General features: G+C 44.4%; 1 protein-coding gene across 3 annotated transcripts in view; it reads right to left on the bottom strand.

Annotated features, from left to right (window-relative positions):
• The window catches only part of LOC118378351 (TOX high mobility group box family member 2-like), a 278978-nt gene extending 262411 nt beyond the window's left edge, over positions 1-16567 (bottom strand). For all 3 annotated transcript variants that reach the window (XM_052473985.1, XM_052473987.1, XM_052473986.1), the window contains exon 1: positions 16045-16567. In XM_052473985.1, the coding sequence (XP_052329945.1) occupies positions 16045-16149 (105 nt within the window). In that variant the 5' untranslated portion in view covers positions 16150-16567. The remainder of the gene's footprint in view (positions 1-16044) is intronic.
• Between the last annotated feature and the right edge of the window lie 3202 nt (positions 16568-19769).

Raw genomic sequence — 19769 nt, 5'->3', positions numbered from 1 at the left:
CAATCTGTCAGCGTTCTCAGAGAGCTGTGCCCATACAATCTGTCAGCGTTCTCAGAGAGATGTGACCATACAATCTGTCTGCGTTCTCGGAGAGGTGTGCCCATACAATCTGTCGGCGTTCTCGGAGAGGTGTGCCCATACAATATTTTTGTGTTCTCGGAGAGGTGTGCCCATACAATCTTTTAGTGTTCTCGGAGAGGTGTGCCCATACAATTTGTCAGTGTTCTCAGAGAGATGTGCCCATACAATCTGTCAGTGTTCTCAGAGAGATGTGCCCATACAATCTTTTAGTGTTCTCAGAGAGATGTGCCCATACAATCTTTTAGTGTTCTCAGAGAGGTGTGTCCATACAATCTTTTAGTGTTCTCAGAGAGATGTGCCCATACAATCTGTCAGTGTTCTCAGAGAGGTGTGCCCATACAATCTGTCAGTGTTCTCAGAGAGGTGTGCCCATACAATCTGTCAGTGTTCTCAGAGAGCTGTGTCCATACAATCTTTTAGTGTTCTCGGAGAGATGTGCCCATACAATCTGTCAGTGTTCTCAGAGAGGTGTGCCCATACAATCTGTCAGTGTTCTCGGAGAGGTGTGCCCATACAATCTGTCAGTGTTCTCGGAGAGGTGTGCCCATACAATCTGTCAGTGTTCTCAGAGAGGTGTGCCCATACAATCTGTCAGCGTTCTCAGAGAGCTGTGACCATACAATCTGTCAGTGTTCTCAGAGAGATGTGCCCATACAATCTGTCAGCGTTCTCAGAGAGATGTGCCCATACAATCTGTCAGTGTTCTCAGAGAGCTGTGTCCATACAATCTGTCAGTGTTCTCAGAGAGCAGAGCCAAATGCCAAAGCCTTTGTGTCAGGGATGAAATGAAACCAGCAACCAGAGAGCCATGCCTTGTTTGCATTGCGAACATACTCCCTCTCGGGCGACACCGACACATCTCATTCCTGCCAATAAGAGGAGGACATAAAAACAAGCAGTAATATCAACTCAATATCAATGTAGAGTTTTAGGGATAAAATAATGAAGACAAGACGGTAAAGTTTAAACAAACCAAAATATGCAAATTACGCTTTAACTGAACCTGCCTGAAGGAACAGTAATACTCTGAGTAATATATAAGCAGGAAAACCATACACTTGGCACACACTAGGCATGGAGACGTGGCAGAGGACCAAACCGACGTGGCCCCTGGCTTATTTGGCTATCTTAATAACAGGATGGGAAACACAGAGAACAGAAGCTTACTGTAAGACTGGAGCCTCAACACAGTGATATTAGCAATACAACTCATTGTTCCTTATTGAAGAAAAATGTTTTGGGTGAGCTTGAGATTACAAAACAGGTAGCCTACAGCTCAGAGTGTTGGGCTAGTATCTGCAAGGTTCCTGGTTCGAAACCCTGCGCTGTCTAGATGTGTCCTTGAGCAAGACACTTGACCCTAATTGTTCCTGTATGTCGCTCTGAATAAGAAAATGACAATCAATTTACAGTCAAAAACATGAGAAATGAATCTTCATGGAAATGTACTGTACAATTTATTGTGCCTTCTACAGAATTATCTTTCATCAGAAAAGCTTAATCTGCAATAGGGGGATTCTGAAAGGGTCTGTGTGTGTACTCAACCAGGCCCAAAGGCACTTAGTAAGGCCAGCCATCTCCACTGTGTGTTTGCACAGGAAGCTAAGACAACTGCTTTCCTCGCCGACCCACTCTTAATAAACCCGACAGCTGCATTTTCCCATTCAGCCGACAGTTTGTTTAGCGCTTTTCTACACATTTATCCTGTGGAATATAGGACCGCTAGAATCTCTCTGACTTTCCTGTGAGATGGTAAAGGACACAAACAGCTGCCTCCTCTCACAAAGACAGATATACAGTAACACAACGAAAAATGTTTTGGGAGAAATCTGGTCAGTATCAGCTGTTGCTCATAGCCTAACCGCTAACACACTCCCTGCCCAGAGGGAGATGGCGCTTGGTCTTATAATACATACATGCATACATACAGTACCAGTCAAAAGTTTGGACACACCTACTCACTCAAGGGTTTTTCTTTATTTTGACTATTTTCTATATTGTAGAATAATAGTGAAGACATCAAAACTATGAAATGACACATATGGAATCATATAGTAACCCAAAAAAGTGTTAAACAAATCAAAATACTGGTAGCCACCCTTTTCATTGATGATAGTTTTGCACACTCTTGGCATTCTCTCAACCAGCTTCATGAGGTAGTTACCTGGAATGCATTTCAATTAACAGGTGTGCCTTGTTAAAAGTTAATTTGTGAAATGTCTTTCCTTCTTAATGCTTTTGAGCCAATCAGTTGTGTTGTGACAAGGTAGGATTGGTGTACAGAAGATTGCCCTATTTGGTAAAAGACCAAGTCCATATTATGGCAATAACAGCTCAAATAAGCAAAGGGAAATGGCAGTCCATCATTACTTTAAGACATGAAGGTCAGTCAATATGGAAAATGTCAAGAAATTTAAAAGGTTCTTCAAGTGCAGTCGCAAAAACCATCAAGCGTTATGATGAAACTGGCTCTCATGAGGACCGCAACAGGAAAGGAAGACCCAGAGTTACCAGCCTCAGAAATTGCAGCCCAAAAAATGCTTCAAAGAGTTCAAGTAACAGACACATCTCAACATCAACTGTTCAGAGGAGACTGTGTGAATCAGGCAGATGAAGAGACTTGCTTGGGCAAAGAAACACAAGCAATGGACATTAGACTGGTGGAAATCTGTCCTTTGGCTGATGAGTCCAAATTTGAGATTTTTGGTTCCAACCGCCATGTCTTTGTGAGACACAGAGTAGGTGAACGGATGATCTCTGCATGTGTGGTTCCCACCATAAAGCATAGAGGAGGAGGTGTGATGGTGTGGGGGTGTTTTGCTGATGACACTGTCAGTGATTTATTTAGAATTCAAGGCACACTTAACGAGCATGGCTACCATAGCATTCTGCAGTTTGCGCTTAGTGGGACTATCATTTGTTTTTCAACAGGACAATGACCCAAAACACACCTCCAGGCTGTATAAGGGCTAGTTGACCAATAAGGAGAGTGATGGAGTGCTGCATCAGATGACCTGGCCTCCACAATCACCGGACCTCAACCCAATTGAGATGGTTTGGAATGAGGTGGAACGCAAAGTGAAGGAAAAGCAGCCAACAAGTGCTCAGCATATATGGGAACTCCTTCAAGACTGTTGGAAAAGCATTCCAGGTGAAGCTGGTTGAGAGAATGCCAATGCCATATATTTAGATTTGTTTAACACGTTTTGGTTACTACATGATTCCATATGTGTTATTTCATAGTTTTGCTGTCCTCATTATTATTCTACAAAAAGAAAAAGCCTTGAATTAGTAGGTGTGTTCAAACTTTTGACTGATACTGTATATGCATTTTACATTTATAGGGCTTTTCAAATAATATAATAATAATATAATAATAATATATGCCATTTAGCGGACGCTTTTATCCAAAGCGACTTACAGTCATGTGTGCATACATTCTATGTATGGGTGGTCCCGGGAATCGAACCCACTACCCTGGCGTTACAAGCGCCATGCTCTACCAACTGAGCCACAGGACAACTGTAATGTCAAAGCGCATAAAATGTAAAACAACAAACCAAAAAAATGTCAATGATGGAGATTGAAAGTCTCAGTCAGCTTGTGATGAAGTTGGAGAGGCAGGGAAGGTCCAGTGGAGGTTCAGTGGAGGTTCAGTGGAGAGGCAGGGAAGGTCCAGTGGAGGTTCAGTGGAGAGGCAGGGAAGGTCCAGTGGATGTTCAGTGGATGTTTAGTGGAGAGGCAGGGAAGGTCCAGTGGAGAGGCAGGGGAGGTCCAGTGGAGGTCCAGTGGAGGTTCAGTGGAGAGGCAGGGAAGGTCCAGTGGAGGTTCAGTGGAGAGGCAGGGAAGGTCCAGTGGAGGTTCAGTGGATGTTTAGTGGAGAGGCAGGGAAGGTCCAGTGGAGGTTCAGTGGATGTTTAGTGGAGAGGCAGGGAAGGTCCAGTGGAGGTTCAGTGGATGTTTAGTGGAGAGGCAGGGAAGGTCCAGTGGAGGTTCAGTGGATGTTTAGTGGAGAGGCAGGGAAGGTCCAGGGGAGGTTCAGTGGAGGTTCAGTGGAGAGGCAGGGAAGGTCCAGTGGAGGTTCAGTGGAGAGGCAGGGAAGGTCCAGTGGAGGTTCAGTGGATGTTTAGTGGAGAGGCAGGGAAGGTCCAGTGGAGGTTCAGTGGATGTTTAGTGGAGAGGCAGGGAAGGTCCAGTGGAGGTTCAGTGGATGTTTAGTGGAGAGGCAGGGAAGGTCCAGTGGAGGTTCAGTGGATGTTTAGTGGAGAGGCAGGGAAGGTCCAGTGGAGGTTCAGTGGATGTTTAGTGGAGAGGCAGGGAAGGTCCAGTGGAGGTTCAGTGGATGTTTAGTGGAGAGGCAGGGAAGGTCCAGGGGAGGTTCAGTGGAGGTTCAGTGGAGAGGCAGGGAAGGTCCAGTGGAGGTTCAGTGGAGAGGCAGGGAAGGTCCAGTGGACGTTCAGTGGAGAGGCAGGGAAGGTCCAGTGGAGGTTCAGTGGAGAGGCAGGGAAGGTCCAGTGGAGGTTCAGTGGATGTTTAGTGGAGAGGCAGGGAAGGTCCAGTGGAGGTTCAGTGGAGAGGCAGGGAAGGTCCAGTGGAGATTCAGTGGATGTTTAGTGGAGAGGCAGGGAAGGTCCAGTGGATGTTTAGTGGAGAGGCAGGGAAGGTCCAGTGGATGTTTAGTGGAGAGGCAGGGGAGGTCCAGTGGAGGTCCAGTGGAGGTCCAGTGGAGGTTCAGTGGAGGTTCAGTGGAGAGGCAGGGAAGGTCCAGTGGAGGTTCAGTGGAGAGGCAGGGAAGGTCCAGTGGAGGTTCAGTGGAGAGGCAGGGAAGGTCCAGTGGAGGTTCAGTGGAGAGGCAGGGAAGGTCCAGTGGAGGATCAGTGGAGAGGCAGGGAAGGTCCAGTGGAGGTTCAGTGGAGAGGCAGGGAAGGTCCAGTGGAGGTTCAGTGGAGAGGCAGGGAAGGTCCAGTGGAGGTTCAGTGGATGTTTAGTGGAGAGGCAGGGAAGGTCCAGTGGAGGTTCAGTGGAGAGGCAGGGAAGGTCCAGTGGAGATTCAGTGGATGTTTAGTGGAGAGGCAGGGAAGGTCCAGTGGATGTTTAGTGGAGAGGCAGGGGAGGTCCAGTGGAGGTCCAGTGGAGGTTCAGTGGAGGTTCAGTGGAGAGGCAGGGGAGGTTTAGTGGAGGTTCAGTGGAGAGGCAGGGGAGGTTTGGTGGAGGTTCAGTGGAGAGGCAGGGGAGGTTTGGTGGAGGTTCAGTGGAGAGGCAGGGGAGGTTTGGTGGAGGTTCAGTAGAGAGGCAGGGGAGGTTTGGTGGAGGTTCAGTAGAGAGGCAGGGGAGGTTTGGTGGAGGTTCAGTAGAGAGGCAGGGGAGGTTTGGTGGAGGTTCAGTAGAGAGGCAGGGGAGATCCAGTGGAGGTCCAGTGGAGGTTCAGTGGCGGTTCAGTGGAGAGGCAGGGGAGGTTTGGTGGAGGTTCAGTGGAGAGGCAGGGGAGGTCCAGTGGAGGTCCAGTGGAGGTTCAGTGGAGGTTCAGTGGAGAGGCAGGGGAGGTTTAGTGGAGGTTCAGTGGAGAGGCAGGGGAGGTTTGGTGGAGGTTCAGTGGAGAGGCAGGGGAGGTCCAGTGGAGGTTCAGTAGAGAGGCAGGGGAGGTTTGGTGGAGGTTCAGTAGAGAGGCAGGGGAGGTTTGGTGGAGGTTCAGTAGAGAGGCAGGGGAGGTTTGGTGGAGGTTCAGTAGAGAGGCAGAGGAGATCCAGTGGAGGTTCAGTGGAGGTTCAGTAGAGAGGCAGGGGAGGTTTAGTGGAGGTTCAGTCGAGAGGCAGGGGAGGTTTAGTGGAGGTTCAGTGGAGAGGCAGGGGAGGTTTGGTGGAGGTTTATTGGAGGTTCAGTAGAGAGGCAGGGGAGGTTTATTGGAGGTTCAGTGGAAAGGCAGGGGAGGTTTAGTGGAGATTTAGTGGAGGTTCAGTGGAGAGGCAGGGGAGGTTTAGTGGAGGTTCAGTAGAGGTTCAGTGGAGAGGCAGGGGAGGTTTATAGGAGATTCAGTAGAGAGGCAGGGGAGGTTTATTGGAGGTTCAGTGGAAAGGCAGGGGAGGTTTAGTGGAGATTTAGTGGAGGTTCAGTGGAGAGGCAGGGGAGGTTTAGTGGAGATTTGGTGGAGGTTCAGTGGAGAGGCAGGGGAGGTTTAGTGGATGTTCAGTGGAGGTTCAGTGGAGAGGCAGGGGAGGTTTAGTGGAGGTTCAGTAGAGGTTCAGTGGAGAGGCAGGGGAGGTTTAGTGGAGGTTCAGTGGAGAGGCAGGGGAGGTTTAGTGGAGTTTCAGTAGAGGTTCAGTGGAGGGAGCATCGACGGGACAGCCAAGGAGAAACAAAGGCGGTCTCAAAGAATTCTACGAGTTTTCGGCAAATTCTTTCCTCGTTGTTTGGCCCTTGAATTGGGACTTGCATTCCAAATGGCATTCTATTCCCTATTTAGTGCACTACTTTTGACCAGAGCCCTATTGAGCCCCTGGACAAAAGTAGTGCACTATATAGGAAATAGGGTTCCATTTGGAATGCAATATTTTTCAGTGGCCTCTCTTTTCATCAGACTGAACTAATAACTACTTGGTCTTGATAATCCCCAGTAGATACAGTATCAGCCGTGTCCAGACCGTGTCAAACTTTTACCACTCTGACCTGTCAAGTCTCCATGAAATGTCCTGCTTTTCTTCTTTCCTCTCTTTCGATGTTTCATTTCCTGCCTGTAGCAAGCAATCACCAACCACCAACCATTTAATTCAGGGGGGCCTTTAAGAAAATGCAACTATGAGACTAGACCAGCCACTGTGTTCTTCCTTTCCTGGAACGTGATGCGAAAACAGAAATAGGTTGGAATGCGGAGGTGGATGCTGAGTGGTGTGTGTCAGAATGTGTTGACAAGCCCTGTCTGGAACGCATGATTTACTGATATGTTTCTGTGCTAATCCTACTGTGTCTTGAATAGAGTGTTGATTGCATACTAGGACGGGCTGGAAAGCAGAGGCAGTGTCACTGAACTAGGTCAACACTTCACATACACAGTTGATGCATTCAATGGTTATATCACTATGGTCAATGGGTGGATTGTTGTTGAAAATACAACTGAGCAACGAAAAGGTATTTAAGATATCATCATATTTATGTTGCAGATTGCATGGACGTTGCATCTCCCCGAGCAAACATAACTAAAGGTTTGACCAAGAGTCAAAAGTGAAAGCCGCAAGCATGTGGATTATATTGAACGTCACTGACCACAATGTTTCACCATGTTGCTTTGGAGCAACAAATATATTTCCAGATTTCATAAATCATATCATATTGTATCGTCACATGCTTTGTAAACAACAGGTGTAGACTAACAGTGAATTGCTTACTTACGGACCCTTCCCAACAATGAGGAGAAGAAAAAAAATAGTTTAAAAAATGATATAATAATAATAACAACACAAGGAATAAATACACAATGAGTAATGTCAACTAGACTATATGCACAGGGTACCAGTACCGAGTCCGTGTGCAGGGGTACGGGGTAATTGAGGTAGATATGTACATATCGGTAGGGATAAAGTGACTAGACAACGGGATACATAATGAACAATAACATCAGTGTATGTGATGAGTCAAACGAGTTAGTGCAAAAAGGGTCAATTCAGATATTACGAGTAACTATTGATTAACTATTTAACTAACTGTTTAGGAGTCTTATAGCTTGGGGGTATAAGCTGTTCAGGGTCCTGTTGATTCCATACTTGGTGCATCGGTACCGCTTACCGTGCACTAGGAGAGAGAACAGTCTATGACTTGGGTGGCTGGAGTCTTTGAAAATGTTAGGGCCTTCCTCTGACACCGCCTGGTATAGAGGTCATGGATGGCAGGGAGTGATGCACTACCCTCTGTAGCGCCTTGCAGTCGGATGCCAAACAGTTGCCATACGTAGCGGTGATACAGCCAGTCAAGATGCTCTCAGTGGTGCAGCTGTAGAACTGAGGGCCCATGCCGAATCTTTTCAGCCTCCTGAGGGGGAAGAGGTGTTGTTGTGCCCTCTTCATGACTGTGTTGGAGTGTTTGGACCATGATAGTTCCTTAGTGATGTGGACACAGAGGAACTTGAAGCTCTCGACCAACTCCACAACAGCCCTGTGGATGTGGATGGGTGAGTGCTCGGCCCTCTGTTTTCTGTAGTCCACGATCAGCTCCTTCGTAGATACGGTAATTTTCAGTGCTGTTCTATAGGATTTCCATATTTTTTGCCTTTAAAACTGAAAGAACTTTCAAACCTTGTTAGAGAAAGGTTTTTGTTTTTCAAAAGGTACGTAGGTATGCTGAAAACAAAGGGCTGAACCTGTGAATATCTCTTGCTGTGAAATGCTGTCAGGGGTTTTCCTCCTCAATGCAGCGAGGAAATGGTTAAGTCGCACAGAGCAGATTCTCTCTCTCTCTCTCTCTCACTCACTCACTTTCTCTCTCTCCTTCTTTTAGTCAGATCCATCAATCAGCATTTCATGCAGTTTGGGTTTGAACCACACCAAGTGCACTAAAACAATAAACGTTTGTCTTTCAAGTCACTATCTGGGCTGGAACACATCTGGTGGCAAGGCTCATTTTGGTTTCCACATCGCTGAGTGACATTAAAGACACGGTGGCTGAAAAATAAAGGGCCCCCTCCCCACACACCCCTCAAAACCCCTTACCCTCCTCACCCCCCGAAACAATCAAGAAACTGAATATAAAGTGGCTTAAGAGAGGGAAGAGAGAGAGAGAGATAGAGGTATCGTTTTAAGCGCTATGACAAACCACGCTGCTCTAGGGGGGAAGGGGAAGAGGGGAGGAAGCAAGCCCCCCAACACTTCCAGAACCGGAGGTGGGCGCTACATTGTGTGCTTGAACAGCACTGACAATAATGAGAGTTAATATGACTTTGTGAGGGGTAAGCATACAGCGGCTCCAGCACAAATCACCATGTCGACCTTTCATTTCTTCTATTGTTACAGAATGTGACTATGACTCACTTACTGTGATGATTATGCATGCAAATGATTTCAATGATCTATGTAAATTGATCTTAATGCATTACATTTACAATTGTAATTCATTCTAATTAATAAAGAAACAAACATCATGTTGATAAAAAATGGCTGAAGCTATTGATATAAAGATAGTACTACAATTACAATATACACTGGTATGTCACACTATTACCAACAGCAAACAGACATTCATCTCATTTGGATGCAGGTGATAAACTAAACTATTTAATCTATTTTTAGACAACTTTTACATTAAACTTCATAAACTGTCAACCCTTCTTTTAGCGATGCCATGAGACTCATGTGTAAGGGCTCGAGCATGGAGAGCTGTGTGATTGTGTCTGTGAGGCTCTTTCTTCTGCAGGTTAAACTGGAGTCCAGGCTCAATCCCTGAGGACCCGGGTCCTTATTTACTGCAGGTATTACTGGATCCGTCTCCTATTATATATAGAGCCAGCAGCATTTCACAGTAAATGGCCTAGTCACAGTTACAACCACTGTCTGTGACTCTAGGAATATGCCAGGTAGGTCTATAAAGGCAGGAAATCAGGTCACCACGGGCACGGCATCAAAATAAAGTCAGGTTTGTTCATTTTAGAGGTCTTCTTTTTTGCCTGTTCAAATGATGTGAAAAATATGAAGATCCCGTTGACCAAACCATCTCTCCACCGTAAACTGATACTTTGCTATCGTCGGGAAAATACTTTTAACTCACTTAAAATGCATAAAATATTTTTTAGGAAACTGCTTTGATCGCAGTTCTCCGTTGCCTTTCCTTGCTATTTGTTCTTGTGTTTTTAATAAATAAGTCATACCACGACGATGAGGGGAGGCTGGTTAGAAATCATTTTCTAATGTAATGGTGCAGTCGCTGTGTGGAAGGCAATTTCAGCTCAACTTCCCCTAGAGAATGACTCCGTACTTATCATTAACTCAGAGATGTAATCAGCTCCAGGCTACCTGATTTTTCCTCATGACCTTTTGACATTGCCGCTGCCGGCGACGTAAATAAAGAGAGGCTCGGTCACATGGAGGAATGCGTGATTAATAGCAGGAAGTGGTACCGCCAACCACTCAACTTGTACAGAACATGTATGTACTGTACATCCAGCGAAGTACTTGCAAATGAAACTTTTTACAGTGAATATCTAATTTTGTATTTTTGAGATGGTTTAGGTTGATTGTGATGTAGAGTGCCCTGTTGATGTACTACTGTACCAGTGGAGCTGCAGTGTGTGTGTGTGTGCTCAGCTGCCTGCCATTCTTCTCGTTTCGGCAGCCTTCCCCAACTGGCAGGGGATTTTATTATAAGACTGTAAAAGTACCTTCAAATCAGCTCCAATCTGTTCCAAAGTAATCCACGCATAATAGAGAGGTATATATGACTGTATACAAATGTAAGCCAGGTTCGATGGATTATGTTTCAGTAAAATATAGAATATTTTTGTGCTACTTGTGGTCAATTTGCAGTTTACAAATGATTTGTAAGTATGTTCCACCCCCCTGACCATCTGTCAATAAAAAAAATCCCTTCTTTAGGGTATACATGGGTTAATGCTTTTCCAGGGAGAATAGCAGTGCTGCCTCGGATTCACCTGTCAGCAAAATGTATGAAGGTGAATGTGTTAAAGGTCATATTACGAGAGAGAAGTGCAAAAAATAACACATTCTGTGAGATTAAACATGAGAAAGGCCACCCCCACCATGGTCATACTTTGGACTATTCCATCAATCTTTTAATATGGGTGAAATTGGAACATCCCAAACTAAAATAGGGTGATGTATAGTTTTGTAACTAGCCAATTTGTAAGAAGTGTTTGATCGATACTCAAAAAACATTGAGTACCTTGTGGTGGCTAATTGGTAAAAGGGAAGGCAGCCTTAATCAGGGCAGTTCTGATTGTGTGGATTTAAGAGTGTACATGCAGGTATGGTGTATGGCGGAAACATTGTACACCTGAGGCTTACTCCCATTAAATCATATTCACCATAGATGGGACGGCAGGTAGCCTAGTGGTTAGAGTGTTGGGACAGTAACCGAAAGGTTGCTGGATTGAAACCCCAAGCTGACAAAGTAAAAATCTGTTGTTCTTCCCCTGAACAAGGCAGTTAACGCACTGTTCCCTTGTAGGCTGTCATTGTAAATAAGAATTTGTTCTTGACTGACTTGCCTGGTTAAATAAAAAAATGTAATCTTGCCTTGAGGCATAACAGCAATTAAAAATGCATGACATGCATAAATGTAACTTCAGACTAACAGAGATATGTACTTTTTGTAAACATTGTACTGTATACTTACGCAGTGCAAATATGTATAGTACACCACACCTTTCACTATATATTTCCAACCAATCTAATCATTTAAATGACATGCACAAGTCTTAATGAATTTGACAAAAAGTCTCTCAACCAAACATGAAGAAGTAGTGTCCCTTTAGTGCTGGTATGCGCCTAGTGTACGGAGCTATACTGAACCAACAATACACCCACTCTCATTGAGAGAGAGAGAGAGAGAGAGAGAGAGAGAGAGAGAGAGAGAGAGAGAGAGAGAGAGAGAGAGAGAGAGAATCTGTGGCTAAAAGTGAGGATGACTCATGGCCAATTGCAGAGTCAACATGTGCATTCCAAATGGCACCCTACTCTCTATATAGTGCACTACTTTAGACCAGAGCCCTATAGAACCATGTTCCATATATAGTGCACTACTTTAGACCAGGGCCCTATAGAACCCTATTCCCAATATAGTGCACTACTTTAGACCAGAGCCATATGGGGGACCCTATGGACCCCAGTCAAAAGTAGTGCACTATATAGAGAATATTATGCCATTGGAGACGCAGCCTATGCAGGACAATGGCACTTGGAGAGAGTTGAAGAGGCGTGGGCCCAGAGAGTTAATATCAGAATGAATAGAAGTAATGATGTTCAGTCTTTTTGACTGGTCACTTTGTGATGTAGATGTGCTACCCCCCCCCCCCCTTTTGACATGTAAACATTACTACTGTTCATAGTGTATTGTGTGATGTCAGGATGATGCTTGGGTTGTTCTACATTGGGTTTATGATAGAGTATAAGGAGTTACTCGACATGGTCTTTAAACGTAGGTCTACTTAATACATTCAATGTTCCACTATAAACATACAGTACATGCATACATGTATGTGTTGTTTAGAAATGGCATTATTAAATGCGCCTCTAACTGAAGTATGCAGGATGTCAGGGTGATTTCCCGGACAAAGCATTTTCAATGGAGATTCCCCATTGAGCTTGCTTTTTTTAGTCCAGTTTAGTCCGGTTCAAATCCAGGCTGAATCACATCTGGCTGTGATTGGGAATGCCATAGGACGGTGCACAATTGACCCAGCGTCGTCTGGGTTTGGCCGTCATTGTAAATAAGAATTTGTTTTTATTAACTGACTTGCTGAGTTAAATCAAATATTTTTACTTGATCTGTGACCGGGAACCTGCCCCATTATGTATTTGTGGAGGAGAAGATGTGCCCTCTTCATCAAGATGTCCATACATTACACTGACTCTATCTATGAGAGCTCTTGATATGGCTTGTCAATCCAGATCCACGAAATTCACTGATCACAAACCCAAACATCCAGCCCGATTTAGCTAATACATTTTACCAGGGGCGCAACTTTTGATTTAGAAGTGGTAGAGGGGACATCATATTATTAGATTTTTTTTTTTTATCCAGTTGGGAAAAACACTCCAAACAGCCGACCCGACCGCGCAGAGGGGTCCACATGGTCCTAAAGCACGCCGTTGCTTCGTTTTGTATCACATTCCAATGATAAAACTGCCCCTGCATTTTATACATCCTGTAAGTTCCTGGCATTATTAACCCTATTACGGCTTCTGGTGTGTAAGCCATTTTACCAGAGGTCTCGTTTACACTGAACCAGCAGGAAATGCAGTCGTCTCACTTTAGCACTTTAGCACGTTAGCTAGCACAGGAAGTAGCCTACAAGCTGTTTATACTGCATGGCCCTGTTTCCATGTAAGCCACTTCTGGTTCAAACAGCAACACTGTACAAGATTGCATCAGTCATTGTTAGGAGGGCCAATTATATACAGCTCCCAAATTTTCAGGGATAGTTTCATTGGTGATACAGTTTCATTGGTGATATAAGATTGATGCAAAAATGAACTGTCATAAAAAAAAGTCAGCATACGATTTCATTTGTTTTGGTGCACTGTGACAGTGCCACAGATGGTATGTCAATGTGCAGTGTGGACACACTTCAATTTAGTAACAACAAGGCTGTGTGATGCTGTCTATGCATCCAGCATCTCCTCTTACCGAACTTGGCAACATTAGTGCAAACAAGAGTTCATTGAATCATGATGGTAAATTTGCATTCAAAGCCAGGGGGCCCAAGTCATGGGAAAGCAATCCACATTTGATCTTGAACTACTTACAAGTGTGTGACAGTGCAAAGCGATTAAAGACATATTTTATACCCAAGGTTTTAATTTATAATCTAAGAACAGCTATCATAGACAGATATATGCTAATAAAACACATTTCAGTTATATCATCCACTCTCCTGTAGCTTTGTATTTACCGACAAAATGTTTACATAACTTTTACCTTGAGCATAGCATTGACAGGCAGCCAGATTCGATAAAGTGTCAACTGGTGCTGGACATAAATGGATAAATAAAATCCTGATGCCTCTGAACCACCAGGCTTCAATATAAACAACACTTTTTTCATTTCTCTCTTATCTTGATGTAGTTTATATAAAGAGTTGAGTAATAAAGTGCTTCCATAATATCCAACATGATAATCCCACATAGGGCTGTCACATCATGGAATTTGGGGGGGGTTTTGGATGACGGTAATTGGCCAGCCAAATGGCCGCGGTCTCCGTAATAAATATTCACTCGAACAAATATAAAATAAAAAAGACATTAACAGTAATTGTGCCAGCCGTAGCTCTACGTATATTGTATAGCCTAAATAAGATCATTGGGCCTAATTAAAGATTGGCAAATAAACTATTTTCGGGCTTTATGCATACATGTTTCAGGTTTGAGAAGATCGGAGATCTGATAACGCTTTGTGTTGACTGAGGAAATCTCACTAAAATAACGCGTACTAGACAATCTGTGGCAGTAGTGTGATTGCCACTGTTTCTGCATAGTAGTACCCACTGGGCACACGCTGGTTGAATCAGCATTGTTTCCACGTCATTACAATGAAAATACTGTACGTTGAACCAACATGGAATAGACATTGAATTGACGTCTGTGCCCAGTGAGTACGTACTGTATTTATTCAAAATATGTCGGATTACTTCTTGTGTCATTATTGAGCAATCTAATCCCAAAATTAAGGCATTTAAAAATATTAGTCCGTGGTATTTTATTACTTGTAGTTATTTCTGTTAGCAATACACGGTCCTATATATTGCAGGGCGCACTAGAAATTCCCAGGCGGGCACATTTTAACTGTTTGCAACGTGATCATATAACAAAGCAGACATAAGTAATGTACCCACGATACATTCGAATCCAGATTGAAAATGAACATGAGGAGGAATGTTTTTAAAATGTTCAAGATGTTAGGAAAAATTTAGGTTAAAAGAGCTCGATGCGGTATAGGCTGTAAAAGGCGTGATTGGTTTGCCATGCGTAAATTTTCGTCCATCCATATGTTTCATATTACGATATTAGCCGTGTGGGATGAAAATAGCGACACATAAATGTTTAGCTTCAATGGTTTTGTGAATTTTTTTTTAGCTTCCCTCCACCAAATAACTGTTATACGAAACTTTGCCGACAGGTGCAGTTTTTATCCCAAGGGCAATAATCTAATCAGGAGAGTTCACATTTCTGCTCCAATCAAACATTATTCATTGTCGTGGATATCATGCATCCATACACATATATGATTAACTGAGATAAAGGATGAATAGATGCTAGTATACATTCACATAGTGTGTTAGTAGGCTACGGTACCATGGGCTATAAGTAAAGGCTAGCCTACCCTATGGACTGATTGTTCATGTAAATGCTGGGCTCGTTGAAGTGAATGCCCATTGTGTATCATTAGGCTTTTCTTATTATGTCTAATATGCGTTGCAGGTTTATTGGAATTAATAGTCCTGCAATTCTGTAACATCCTTAAAAACATGACCATATGTGTCTGATATGTGACACGGCGACTTTTTACGGGGGAACCTAACTGAAAAACTAGATTATGTTTAAATAAGTTATTATGCGGAGTGGCTTTGGTTTGAATTGTTGTTCTTTTTACCATTGTGGTGAATGCAGTTATTAAACTATTGTGTAGTACGTCATGAAATAAAATAATGAGATATTTAGTGTTCTTCTGCAGGGACCGATTTGGGCGTAATATAGCGATAATTATGAGTTTACAGTAGACAGTAAACCCAGAAAACTGTGCGTAATTACGTCTGTATTTGATCGAATACTTTGAGGCTATCTGCACTGGACAGGACATGCATGGTGCTCACCATTACTTCTGCATGGGATCTACAGCACCGCGCCTATAGCATACCTACAATTTACATACCCATTGCAGTGAAATGTTTGTCAAATTGCTCATAATAGCGATACACCTTTTAAGGAGACATCTCCAGGTTAAAGAGGTTGTCAACTTCCAAAGAGTTACTGCGGAGCTTGAGTCTGAATTCTACAAAAATGCAGGAAAGTTTCGATAAATGTACCCATCTCAATTATGAAATGCTCTTTGAAAGCTGTAGCCTTTGCGATGCATGTCATGAGATTATATTTTAGGTAGAGTCATATTTGGCATTATTGTTATCAATATGCAAGGATGACAAATGCAGAATAGCCGCATGCAACAAATTTGCGCAACTATGAAAGGAATGCACCTTTCTTATCTAAATGTAGTCTACAGCATAAGTAGTTAGTAGTTAATAGTAATTACCTTGTTGCAGTGATAATAGTCCAAAGAGGTCAGGCAACTTGAATCAGTTGGTAATGTACATGAGCCCACGCTTGAAGGGGGTGCTGGATAAAATCTCACGTCCATCTCAAGGTCCGCAAGACTGACGGCATAAAAGCAGGTCCAATGCCTGTGACTCTCTCTCTCTCTCTCCCTATTTCTCTCTCTCTCTCTCTATTGTTGGACCAAACAAAAAGAAAGAGAATGATTGAAAGAAAAGGGGGTTGAGTCTATAAAAACACTATCTCCTCACATCCGCCGGTGTTCTCAGTTCAGCACTATCAAGCTTCTGCGATGATGCTCTATGGATAAAAAGGCTATATCTATTTGTGTTCGCAGAAGGAAAAATACGCGTAAAGTTAACTTTGAGTGAAAAATATAGATGTTTCAGCAACTATACATGAACAAACGTTGTAATTGTTTACAACAACCCAAGGTCAATGTAAAAAGATAGAACTAGATTGGCTATCTCCCAAAACGTTCGTCTGTTTCTATTTTCCAGCGGCGCGCTCACTCCATGTCCGCTTTGTCATGTAGGAGTGTTGATCCATGCGTTCACTTGGAGTTATATAGTTCGACTACTCTTTTCCATACTGAATGCCATGCGACCCCTGCCGATAACAGAGGGAATATGGGGAGAAAGAAAACGAGATGAAGGGGGATGGGATAGGAACTATCAAGCTGATTGACAACCACTCCGGTTACACTGTGGTTCAAGAAATCAGAGTTTATGGAGATGATGTAGCTATGAAAATACATAGCCAGTCGATTCGGATAGCCTACTCCACGGCCAACTTTGAGCTCAGTATAGGCTAAGTTATTGTCATGTATATCAAATCAAATCAAATGTTATTGGTCACATACACATGGTTAGCAGATGTTAATGCGAGGGTAATGAAATGCTTGGGCTTCTAGTTCCGGCAGTGCAGTAACATCTAACAAGAACTCGAACAATTCCCCAACAACTACCTAGTACACACAAATACGAGTGCCCTCACCTCCTCCCTGTAAGCTTTCTCGTCGTTGTTGGAAATCAAGCCCACTACTGTTGTGTCGTCTGCAAACTTGATGATTGAGTTGGAGGCGTGCATGGCCGCGCAGTCGTGGGTGAACGGGGAGTACAGGAGGCGGCTGAGCACGCACCCTTGTGGGGCCCCAGTGTTGAGGGTCAGCGAAGTGGAGATGTTGTTTCCTACCTTCACCACCTGGGGACGGCCCGTCAGAAAGTTCAGGACCCAATTGCTCAGGGAGGGGTTGAGACCCAGGGCCTCCAGCTTGATAATGAGCTTGGAGGGTATTAATGGTGTTGAATGCTGAGCTGTAGTTAATGAACAGCATTCTTACATAGGTATTCTTGTCCAGATGGGATAGGGCAGTGTGCAGTTTAATGGCAATTGCGTTGTCTGTGGACCTGTTGGGGCGGTATGCAAACTGAAGTGTGTCTAGGTTGGCCGGTAAGGTGGAGGTGATATGATCCTTGACTAGTCTCTCAAAGCACTTCATGATGACAGAAGTGAGTGCTACGGGGCAGTAGTCATTTAGTTCAGTTATGTTTGCCTTCTTGGGTACAGGAACAATGGTAGCCATCTTGAAGCATGTGGGGACAACAGACTGGGATATCCTTCCTGTTTGGCCCTGTCCGGGGGTGTCCTCGGATGAGGCCACAGTGTCTCCTGACCCCTCCTGTCTCAGCCTCCAGTATTTATGCTGCAGTAGTTTATGTGTCGGGGGGCTAGGGTCAGTTTGTTATATCTGGAGTACTTCTCCTGTCCTATTCGGTGTCCTGTGTGAATCTAAGTGTGCGTTCTCTAATTCTCTCCTTCTCTCTTTCTTTCTCTCTCTCGGAGGACCTGAGCCCTAGGACCATGCCCCAGGACTACCTGACATGATGACTCCTTGCTGTCTTCAGTCCACCTGGCCATGCTGCTGCTCCAGTTTCAACTGGCCTGGGCCCTAGGACCATGTCCCAGGACTACCTGACATGAGGACTCCTTGCTGTCCCCAGTCCACCTGGCCATGCTCCTGCTCCAGTTTCAACTGTTCTGCCTTACTATTATTCAACCATGCTGGTCATTTATGAACATTTGAACATCTTGGCCACGTTCTGTTATAATCTCCACCCGGCACAGCCAGAAGAGGACTGGCCACCCCACATATGCTCTCTCTAATTCTCTCTTTCTTTCTCTCTCTCGGAGGACCTGAGCCCTAGGACCGTGCCCCAGGACTACCTGACACAATGCCCCAGTCCACCTGACTGTGCTGCTGCTCCAGTTTCAACTGTTCTGCCTTATTATTATTCGACCATGCTGGTCATTTATGAACATTTGAACATCTTGGTCATGTTCTGTTATAATCTCTACCCGGCACAGCCAGAAGAGGACTGGCCACCCCACATAGCCCGGTTCCTCTCTAGGTTTCTTCCTAGGTTTTGGCCTTTCTAGGGAGTTTTTCCTAGCCACCGTGCTTTTACACCTGCATTGTTTGCTGTTTGGGGTTTTAGGCTGGGTTTCTGTACAGCACTTTGAGATATCAGCTGATGTACGAAGGGCTATATAAATAAATTTGATTTGATTTGATTTGATTTGGATAGGGAGCGATTGAATATGTCCGTAAACACACCAGCCAGCTGGTCTGCCCATGCTCTGAGGATGCGGCTAGGGATGTCGTCTGGGCCAGCAGCCTTGCGAGGGTTAACACGTTTAAATGTTTTACTCACGTCCGCCAGGGAGAAGGAGAGGGGGGGGGGGGCGCAGTCCTTGTTAGCAGGCCAGGACGGTGGCACTGTATTATCCTCAAAGCGGGCAAAGAAGGTGTTTAGTTTGTCTGGAAGCAAGACATCGATGTCTTGGCTGGTTTTCTTTTTGTAGTCAGTGATTGCCTGTAGACCCTGCCACATTTTCATTTGTTTTGTTTTTTTAATTTTACCTTTATTTAACCAGGCAAGTCAGTTAAGAACAAATTCTTATTTTCAATGACGGCCTAGGAACAGTGGGTTAACTGCCTGTTCAGGGGCAGAACGACAGATTTGTACCTTGTCAGCTCGGGGGTTTGAACTCGCAACCTTCCGGGTTACTAGTCCAACGCTCTAACCACTAGGCTACCCTGCCGCCCCGTTGCATTGCGACTCCACTTTGTCCCTGTACGGACATTTTGCTTGTTTGATTGCCTTGTGGAAGGAATAACTACACTGTTTATATTCAGCAATATTCCCAGACCACTTTCCATGGTTAAATGCGGTGGTTCACACTTTCAGTTTTGCGCGAATGCAGTATTGACCCCAACCTCCTTTTTACTTTTTAGGCTAGTACATAGCTAGTTACATATTATAGGGACAGGTCACATGTGCAGTTATTTTTGCAACAACAACAAAAACTTACAATTAAAAATACAAGTCTTCATGTCGGTCTCTAACATACCCGATGCAATTAATCAATGTATAGTCAAATCCTTAATTAGTGCAGTGGAATCAGCTGTTTTAGTGGAACCAGATCCCAGTGTCGGGCTGGAACCAGATCCCAGTGTCGAACTGGAACCAGATCCCAGTGTCGAACTGGAACCAGATCCCAGTTTCGGGCTGGAACCAGATTCCAGGGATGGGCTAGAACCAGATCACAGGGTCGGGCTGGAACTAGATCCCAGGGACGGGCTAGAACCAGATCCCAGGGACGGGCTAGAACCAGATCACAGGGTTGAGCTGGAACCAGATC

The sequence above is a fragment of the Oncorhynchus keta genome, chromosome 21 (genome assembly GCF_023373465.1).
Source record: "Oncorhynchus keta strain PuntledgeMale-10-30-2019 chromosome 21, Oket_V2, whole genome shotgun sequence".
Classification (NCBI taxonomy): domain Eukaryota; kingdom Metazoa; phylum Chordata; class Actinopteri; order Salmoniformes; family Salmonidae; genus Oncorhynchus; species Oncorhynchus keta.
This window is presented reverse-complemented; position numbering and strand designations above follow the sequence as displayed.